Consider the following 10,087-nt stretch of genomic DNA (forward strand, 5'->3'; position numbering starts at 1 on the left):
AGTAGAGGGAGACCCAGAGTCAGAAGCAGGCTCCAGGTTCCAAGCTGTCAGCACAGAGCCCAACGCGGGAGTCGAACTCATGAACCGTGAGATCATGACCTGAGCTGAAGTCTAATGTTTCATCACTGGGAAACCAGGTGCCATAAAAAGGGGAATGTGTGAGTGAACTAACTTTCCTTTCTTTCAAGAGCAATTCTGAATTTCAAATAGGTCCTATTTTTTCTAAAGTATACTCTCTATATATTTGAATTATACCAAACACCATTACTTAATAGTGCCCTGAAACATCGTAGTGCCCTCAAGGGTTAGGGAGCCACCTCTGAGCTTTCGGCCCATCATAAAGGGGCTCAAGGAACTAAACGGATCTGCCAAGATCAGCCAAGTTCTGGGTCTGCTGCTTAGCTTCTGGCCTCCCCACCCTGTTTCTCTCTCGCACTTCTCCCAGATGTCAAGTTTTGCCCACCTCTAAAACCATCCCTCCTCTGACCTCTCCACTCCCCCAGGCCAGCACTACTTGACTTCTATTCAGCCATGGACTAGGAAGCCAGACGACCCAAGCCTTCTGTTCACCCAATTTGAATCCAAGCACCTAGCATTTTGCTCTTGATAGAAGAGCCATTCAATCAGTGATGGCTGATGATAAATTTCCGAAGGCCTCGTCTCCAAGTAGAATGCATGGGCTTTATGACAGCTGTTTCCATCATGTGGCTTTTCTGCTTACTTCCACATTCCCAGCTGTGTTCTGGATGGCTGTGCCGGCCAGAAGCCTAGGGATTTACTGTACTTCTATTTCTTGATAAGATACTTGAAGAGAATAAACACATGGCAAAGAGGACATTAAAGTAAGGGATAAAGAGATCTTTTTTATTTTACCAATAAAGAGAAAGGGAAGAAATATCACCTAGCACGCGGACACTTAATAAATGACAAGCAAGACTGGATTCCTTTCTAATTCTCTCCAAAGTACTCTCAATGGCCTAGGCTTACTTCTCTCCCCTCAGCAAAGCATCACAGGCTATGCAGCAATTGCCTCTTGATGAAACAAAAAATTTTTTTTTCCGCGTTCAGCACACCTTCCTCTTAAATCCAAGTTAGCCAAAATTAAAATGAGCATGCATGGAGTCGAAATTAAAGCCCTCTTCTGAGACAATACCTCATGAGGAATTTCATTAGAAAACTTAGAATCATGGAGTCTCAGAGATGAAAGGGACTCGGAGATCATCCAGGGCCGTGGTTGTCAACCATGGCTGCTCACTGGGACCACTGCGGAGCCTTTAAAAAATTATCATGACCTAGCCCCACTGCCCGAAAGTGCGATTTAACTGGTCTGGGGTGGTGCCCAGGCATTAGTAGGTTTTAAAGGCTCTCCAGGTGATTCTAATGTGTGGCCAGGCTTGACAATTCCTGATTTCATTCAGCATTCTAACGTCCCCACTCCCATTTTTCAGACAAAAGAGAAAGAAGCTGACCAAAGGTACCAGACAACTAATTGGTCAGAGCTCAGCTGGAACTGCTCCTTCCAAGAAACCACGTCCTCCCCGTGGAAAAACTACTCCATCTAGGACAGTGGAGTTGGTCCCCTTTTCCCTCCTCAGTAAACCAACATCCCCCCACCTATCCCACAGCAAATGCATTTTCTGAATATTCTTTGCCTTGGAATCCCATTGCATAATTCTTAAAAACCTAAACTATGTGCGTCTGTTTTCCTCCATGCACTTGCTTCATTTTAACTTGGGATGAACTCTGGGAGGTTAATCAGGCATGGTTTCCCCTTAAAGAAGCCAGACTGCTTTTGCTCTGATAGGCTGGACTCACTGGGCCCAGCCTTTTCCCCCATTATCCTCACGCGGGCCTTGTGTTTTGAATCCTTTGCAAGGTGCACCTCCGATTCTTTGAGCTCACTCCCTTTCTAGTTTGTACCTGCCCTGCCGCACCTCGCGGCCTTCCCTCTTCTCCTGGCCTAAGCTCTTTCCATTTGGTGAAAGATTCCTTTTCCCCTGAAGCAGCCTCTTTTACTGTGCCAGTTAGTCATGCCGGGTTCTTTTTTTCTTCCCCCAAGCAGCTGGTCTTTTTGATGTCTGGCACACATTTATCTGGGCTTCCAATAAGACGTTTTTACATAGTTTCCAGGCTTCCTGGAGGTTATTGACTTTTTTTTGGGGGGGGGGGTAACTCTTCCATTCAATTTTTTCTCCTAATTTCTAACATTTGTTAGAGTTTCTTTTTCAAAAGTTGAATACCTGGCTGATGGATCTCTTTGATTTCTCTCTCCCACCAGATTGCTGAATTAAATGCATCAGAACTTAAATATAACATTTCAAATTACCTCCAGGATGGAATTGCTTCATGAATTTTCTGCACTTTCATGTTCTCTGTAGTAAGCAACAGATGCTTGGCCAAGTGGAATTGAAAATGCTAATTCTTACCTGTGCGTGTTCTAGTGGGTCTGCTTATATAAATATCCTAATATCTTTAAGAAGCCTGTGTTCTTCTGCTTGGTTAAAGACAATAAACTTCAGATTTTACTTTGTAAAAGGTAACCAACGTGCCCTGAACAGCTTTACATACTGAATCTGATGTGCTAAATTACTCATCTAAATTTACTCCAAATTGCCTAACACGAAAGCCTCCATTATTTATCCCTTAAAGATGATCTCAGAGCGAAAAGAAAAATAATTTTGAATCTTTCTGAAAAATCCTATGCCACTCAGTTATTAATAAAGTGGTTAGGTACTCCCTCCCCAAAAAAATAATAAAAATATTTATTATATGTTATACCAACATATGGAGATTTAAATTTATTTTACTTCAGAATGTTTAGCTCCAAAAGATTCCGAGGAGAGTAAGAGACCATGGGATGACAATCTATCATCAAAGCAGTATAAACCCCATGAGACAGTTATGTGCAAAGACCATCGATCTGACTCAAGCAAAGAATTAGGAGGAAGACGGCATGCACCCCTGGGGAGTTCATAAATGACTTAATGAAAGTATCATTTGTGATACTTGATGCCATGGAAGCTCAAAGTGGAGGAATGACTCCATTCAAAGCACTGCAGCAAGGAAACGAAGCTGGTGATGTTCAGCATGGAATGAGAAGGTAACAGACAAGAGGAAGGCAGCCTGGTCCAAAGAACTGCATGTATGTGGAGTCACTGTCTCATGCACCTGAAACCCACGTAACACTGTACGTTAGCTATACTGGAATGAATTTTTGTTTTTGTCTTTTTTTTAGCGTTTTTACTTTTGAAAGTGTGCTCCCAAGAGGGAGAGAGACTCCCAAGCAGCTATGCGCCGACAGCGGAGAGCCCGACACGGGGCTCAAACTCACGAACTGCAAGATCATGCCCTGAGCCGAAGTTGAACGCTTAACCGAGCCACCCAGGTGCCCTGAAAATAAAAAAAAAATTTTCAAGAGAACTGCATACTTAAAACAGCCTCCTGACAGCTCTCACTGCTGTTATTTCCCTTGCCTCACCGACCCTTAACTCCCAGTGGCACTAGTTAGCTTCCTAACACCGTCGACTAATAACATTCCCCAACTCAGTAACCATCACCAGCTCCCCATGGCCCAAGGAATACAATTTATATTCCTTCAGCTGTTAACACTAGGTTGTCTGTGTCCGGGTATGAACACTTGGCCCACAAGGGACATGACTGGATCCTCTACCTACTATAGCATCAAAACAGTGCTATGATGGTCTTTTGCTAGTTGATGGTCGTCTTATAGGTTCCATTTCTGAAACCAGCCCTCCATGGGAGCTGGGAAGGTACTTTGTCTTTCGATCTGTACCACACAGCACAGACTGTTATTTTGGGCCAGGGAAGACCTGGGTTCAGATTCCACCTCTACCATTCACTAGCTGTGAGACTGTGAATCTATTTCCAGACCGCTTTGAATCTGTTTTCTTGTCTTATAAAACGGGGAGGATGATGAAGATCATAATACTTCCGCCTTCATATGGTTGTTGTGGATTTCAAATGAGATACTATGTAAAGCCCTTAGCTGGGGACCAGGTCCAGAGAAAGCAGTCAATAGCTTCAAGCTCTTTTCATGAGGCCAAAATGCATTTTTTGTGAACGCATGTGGGAACCACCTCAGTACTAAAACAGTCAATGTTACTGGGGAGCCAGATTCCCTTCCAACTGATTCAGACTTAACACTGATGTCGTTTCCCTGGTAGAGACAACAAGAAACTTCCTTTTCATTCCTCAGTCTAGTCTCCAGCTAATCCTGAAGTTGCATGGAACCCAGTGTGAGTCCAATCAAAAAGGAAAATAGTAATTATACTGAATCAAACATCTTACATTTGTATGTTCTAACTAGAGATTGAGCTGCATAAGCCAGAACTTTTATTGTTTTGTTTTGTTTTTTTGAGCACGTCCAGGAAATAGTTCCTATACTACCTGGGACGATCTCTATACTGACAGGCCCTGTGGCTCAATTAGACCCTCTTTCTTAAGGGAAACGCAGGGAGCCAAACTGAGGATTCCAACAGAATAGAAGATCACAAGTTCTCTGCAAAATCCAACCCACCTACTTAAGTGGCAAAGAGGAAATGTAAATCTTGAGGACATATGCTGTCTTACATACGATAATCACCTCAGTATCAGAAAATATGCCTACCAACCAGGGTGCCTGGGTGGCTCAGCTGGTTGAGCATCTGACTCGAGTCATGATCCCAGGATCGTGAGGTCGAGCCCTTGCGCTGAGCATGGAGGCTGCTTGGAATTCTCTCTCTCTCTCTCTCTCTCTCTCTCTGTCCCTTTCCCCCACTCATGCATGCTCTAAAATAAATTTTTTTTAAAAAAGTATGCCTACCTCTCCAATGCACATGTACAGCTTTTGCCACGTAATCCTAACCTAGCTTATGTCGTTCCCAGAATCCTTTGAGGCATACATGCGCATATGCGTGTGTATGTGCCTGCAAGTGCATTGCTCATAAACATAAATGGGAACTGGAAACAAAAACTCCAAAATCACAACTATGACACACTTCTTTATCCTTCAATGTCCCTATGAAAGAGACCTATGGCAAGCTTAAGAATATCTCTAGGAGCACCTGGGTGGCTCAGGTTCAGTCAAACATCTGACTTCAGCTCAGGTTGTGACACCACGGCTTGTGAGTTCGAGCCCTGCATAGGGCTCTGTGCTGACAGTGTGGAGCCCGTTTCCAATCCTCTCTCTCTGCCCCAACCCCACTCGTGCTCTCTCTCTCTCAAAAATAAACGAAGAGTAAAAATAAAGATCTCTAACCAACTGCCTCACTCTTAAAGGCAATTTCAGCAAAAATTAGATTAGGGAATAAAGTGCCAAATGTTGAGGCACCTGGCTGGCTCAGGGGGTGGACGTGTGACTCTTGATCTCATGGTCATGAGTTCGAGCCCCATGTCAGGTGCAGAAATTCCTGAAAATAAAAATTTTTTTTTTTAATTTTTTTTTTTAACGTTTATTTATTTTTGAGACAGAGAGAGACAGAGCATGAATGGGGGAGGAGCAGAGAGAGAGGGAGACACAGAATCCGAAACAGGCTCCAGGCTCTGAGCTGTCAGCACAGAGCCCGACGCGGGGCTCGAACTCACGGACCGTGAGATCATGACCTGAGCCGAAGTCAGACGCTTAACCGACCAAGCCACCCAGGCGCCCCTGAAAATAAAAACTTTAAAGAAATAAAAAAATAAAATCAAATGCCGATCATTGCATCTCTGTAACCCTGTCTTTTGGAGGGGAGGCACAATGAAAACGGATTGTTAAACTTCCTATTATCATTTTTTACTAGCAAACTAGCATTACCTAGTTAATAATCTGGTCCCAAATCCCTTCTCCCTTGGAACTCTGGGGGCACCCCTTGCTCATCTGCACCACTGAGATGGCACTTCTCTCACACCACACTGCATTCCGATTACGTGTGCGCGGCTTATCTCCCTGCTACCTGGAAAGGTCCTGGTGACAGAGGACCCTCTGACCCTTCTCGCTGCCTCGATGACCGAGCACAGAATACTGCACATAGTAGGGTGCTCCAAAAAGATATGCCCATTGAAAGCTGAACAAAAACCTATCCTTTCTGTTAAAGATCCCTTTTGATCTACCCATTATTTGATAAGAACGGGGGTCAAGAGGATAGACAATGCAGGAGGAAGCCCTGTCAGCATGATGTACTCCCTGATACCCTTGAGAGCACATCAAATTATCTTAATTATGATCTAAAAAGACTGAGACTCCTTAAGAACACAGTATTCTAAAGCTTGTTCAAACCTCTAGAAAGCAAGTACAAGGCCATCAGGAATAAAACCTTAAACTTGGGCTAAGCCTGGAGCTAGGCACCCAGACATTGTGACCCTTTGCCTGGAAAACAATCCTGGGCTTTTTGCACCTAAAAAAAATAGATCATCTCCACCCCTACCCCCCCTCCCCACACACACACACACCTCTGGCCACAGAAAGTGCCTGGCCATTCATTCAGACATGGGCTGAATCTGAATACAAGTCACTATATTGACTATGCTCCCCAAAATGACCAAAACTATCCGAGTGTAGCCCAGGGGAAGACAAGGCTAATGTATGCATCTGGACAGGCCAGGGTGATGGTAAAGATTACCCCCTGTTTCTATACTGGCCGTCTAAAGGTATTTACTTGGGTCTGTCTGTGTTGTGACAGTGTCCTAGGCTCAAATGAATGCCTCTAACACTCCACATTTTTGAGCCATTCAGTCATGCATTTTTGTTATTGTTGAAAGTGGTGCGAAATTGCACTGCATGAGCTAAAGTCCTTGGTGGTCTTCCAAGGATTCCAGCTAAAAAGGCACTTCCTTTGTTCCTCAGGAGAATGCAGTCCAGTAGGTCATTCAAAAGGGGAAATAAAAGCAGCAGCCCTGGGAGGGAGATGAAGGACAAGACAAAAAGAATAAAATGTTTTGGGTGTGAGCACATTAGCTTCCATTTCCTGCTGCTGGTCGCTAATAACTCTCCTATGTTTGGGGGGGGGGGTGTCCAGATAGACATTTATGCAAAAATATCGCTCAGGTGTTTGCCCGGGACCAGGACAATCAAAGGGAAGGAACACCTAGCACAGTCCTTGAGGACCCTTCAAACTTCCGTCTTCCTGAGATGCTGCCTGGGGAAGATGTCCTGCCATTAGGCGCCTACACCGAGCCAAGTGGGAGAAAGTGGGGAGGGCAATTTCACAACCCACTCCCTGAATGCCTCCGGTCCGTCTCAAAGGCACATATTGTTTGCAGGAGCAGAAGATGAAAACTTGTCACATTCCCATTAAGTGCATCGCCGCATCTATCCCTGCAAGATGTGGGAATGACAACTGTAACCTTCACGCCAATCATCTCTGCTGGGCCCAGGCCCAAACCGAGCAGGGCACAAAGACCCCAGGTCTGACCTGTGGAGCCCCCAAGCTTCAGTGGCTGCTGGTTCACTTCACTTTTTCTGGCGGCGCGGGAGGGAGAGGGGAAAGAAAGAGGGCTTTTCAGGGCTCTACAACCAATAAAATCGTGCCGCTCTGAGGACATACTTGAGTTCCCAAAAAGACAGGCAGCTCAAGGGCAAACAGTCTCTAATCAGTGGCGTGCGAATTATTTGGTAACTGCCAAGGTGCAGTGAGCTCCAAGGCTGCTCCAACAATTTCTTGAGTTCTATTTCTAGACAGATGCCGAATACACTCGGAAAGTGCCCGGCGACTTCCCTCAATTACCTTTGTAATTTATATGTAATTGATGACTGCACTTAATCTCCAAGGTTATTAATAGCCCTTCCAAAAAATGACCCCCACGTCTTCCTAAGCCTCTAGAAGCGCCTGGTTGAAATTACAGTATTTCCTTTGCTGGCTGCCGGCCCCCTGCCCGCCCCACCCGGGTGACCAGCACCGCGAGGCAAAGGCGCGCTCCGCTCACTTCCATGAAAGGTTCGGAATGGAGGCTTGGCCCCCGGGGGGCTCGAATCGCTCCCTTCCCCGTTAGGTGACGCTGGCCAGCAGCCAGCTAGATTCGTGGTTCTTTCTGAAGCCTCAGGGCGAACCGGCTACCTGCGCCGCCGCTGGCCCCGGCGCGGCCCGCGGGGCTGCGCGCAACAGTTGCCCTCCGCGAATGAGGCTGCGACCCGGAGGGCACCGGCCGGCCGCCGCCAGCCTCGCGAGGAGGGGCGAAGGGCACCCGCCGAAAAGCTGCCTCCCCGGCGCCCCGAGAAGGGCTTCCACCAACACCCCACGCACCCCCCAGCGCCGAAATCCGGTGAACTCTTTCACAGGCTAAGGCTTCTCCATTTGCATAACCATCTCCAAACTGAGATTCAGGTTTCCCGTAGTCAGTCCTTTCAAAGGTTTGTAATTGAATGTGCAATTAACCCTGAAAATGAGGTGAGAAAAAAGAAAGGGGGTGGGGGAAGTACCCTTCCCGTCCAATACCTTCCGGAAAGCAGGAGAGTTTCCAAAAGTCAGGGTTTGGTGGGTTGGAAAGTCGTTTGCTTTTTAAAGGCGACTTCTAAAGCCGCTGGACCTACTAAAACTCCTAATCCGCGTCAGCCGTGGAAGAGAGGCGGGGAGAGGGTTTTTAAAGAACATCAATGAAACCTCCAGTCAAGTTCCACGTTTGGCGTCCCCCGGAATCTGGCAAGCTCTAGGTTGCCCCCACGCACCCCACTAGCGACCCTCACCCCACGCCCCGCCTCTCGTCACCCACACAACAAAGCGGGGAGCCCAGCAAGGAGTTCAACCCGGAAAAGGCGAGGGAGCCGGTGACACGCACTCTGCGGGCCAGAGTCCTCGGGGCTCCCTGGGACCGGGAAGACGCGGCGGGGCGGGAAGAGACGCGGGGTGGCACCGGCCGGTCGGCGGCGCCCCTCCACTCGCAGTCCCGGGGGGCCGCGCTGCGCGGCGACTCGCTCTCACGCCCTCTCCCGCCTGCCCGTTGCTCGCCCCGGGCTACCTGCGGCCGCGCGGGGGCGGGGGGCACTCCGCGGCCCCTTCCCCTGGGTGCCTGCCGCCGCGCTCGCCTCCCGGGGGCTCCCACCTACCGTTGATCTCGTGCGTGGGGGCATCGTTCTTGTTGAAGCCTTTGGACACGTAGAGCCGTCGCACTTCCGAGCAACTTTTCGGCTTGGGCTCGGCAGCCAGCGGCGCGGCGCAGAGCACGGCCAGGGTGCAGAGAAGCGCGGGCAAGCCGAACCGGGCCATGGCGCGGGCCGGGGCCGACGCGCTCCCACCTCTGGGACCGGGGGAGAGTGGCGGGCGCGGGGCCGGGGGCTCGCGAGTGGAGCGAGAGGGCGAGGGAGTTGGAGGAGAGCGGCGGGGGGAGGAGACGCGGGGCGAAAAGTGGAGCTGGGCCTCGCGCGTCAGGCAACGGTCCCCGGTGCCAGGAGCCCGGCCGGGGGAGGAGGAGGAGGCGGAGGGCGTGGAGGAGAGGAGGCGCGGGCCGGTGGGCTCCGGGCTCCGCGGGGCGGCGGACGGGGTTGCGCTGGCCGGCGGCGGGACAGGGACGCGGGGAAGGAGGAGAAGGTGGCAGGCGCCGCGGGGGCCGCGGAGGGCGTGGGCGGCGGCGGGCGCTCGCTGCGCGCTGCTCGGGCTGCCCGGCGCCGGTCCGCTCTCCCGGCTCGGCTCGGCTCACTCTGCCCTCGGCCGCGCGGCTGTGCCCTCCTCAGCTCCGCCGCTGATTGACTGGCCGGCGTGCGCGGCGACGCTCGGCAAACTTGGCCCAGCGGGCGGCACTCAGGGGGAGGGGGCGGGCGGCGGGGGCGGGGGGGGGCCGGAGACGGGCGGGAGCACGCAGGGCCGGGACGGGAGAAAACCTGGAAGCGGGCTGGGATCCGGAGCGGCCAAATCCACTTCCTAGGGGGCCGCACCGGGCATACGGCGCTCCCTCGCGCGACACGCCCCGCGGGGCTCCTCCCTCCTGCCCTCCTCCCTTCCTCCCCCTCCTCCGGGGAGGCGGGGGAATGCCGGCCGCCCCCCACCCAAAGAGGGAGGGCTAACTTCTGGGGGGTACAGGACCCGAGTCCTAGGGGACCGCGCCCCTGGGCACTCGTCACGAAGCCCCCGTCCGACTCACAGGCCTCCTGAGCTCGGCCACCTGACTCGCCGACCGT

General features: G+C 50.5%; 2 protein-coding genes across 2 annotated transcripts in view; one reads left to right on the plus strand and one right to left on the minus strand.

The window, feature by feature from the left end:
- GPC4 (glypican 4) overlaps positions 1-9,669 on the minus strand; it is a 110,500-nt gene extending 100,831 nt beyond the window's left edge. The window contains exon 1 of the mRNA XM_058712318.1: positions 9,020-9,669. Coding sequence (XP_058568301.1) covers positions 9,020-9,179 — 160 coding nt within the window. The 5' untranslated portion in view covers positions 9,180-9,669. The remainder of the gene's footprint in view (positions 1-9,019) is intronic.
- LOC131502147 (spidroin-1-like) lies at positions 9,178-9,834 on the plus strand. The gene has a single exon (XM_058712736.1). It carries the CDS (start codon positions 9,178-9,180, stop codon positions 9,832-9,834), a length of 657 nt encoding a protein of 218 aa, XP_058568719.1.
- The last annotated feature ends 253 nt before the right edge of the window (positions 9,835-10,087 follow it).

This window comes from Neofelis nebulosa, chromosome X (assembly GCF_028018385.1).
Source record: "Neofelis nebulosa isolate mNeoNeb1 chromosome X, mNeoNeb1.pri, whole genome shotgun sequence".
Taxonomy (NCBI): domain Eukaryota; kingdom Metazoa; phylum Chordata; class Mammalia; order Carnivora; family Felidae; genus Neofelis; species Neofelis nebulosa.

What these genes read in the sequence shown, in the direction of transcription:
- LOC131502147 (XM_058712736.1), top strand. Translation starts at nt 9,178, where the DNA reads ATGGCGCGGGCCGGGGCCGACGCGCTCCCACCTCTGGGACCGGGGGAG.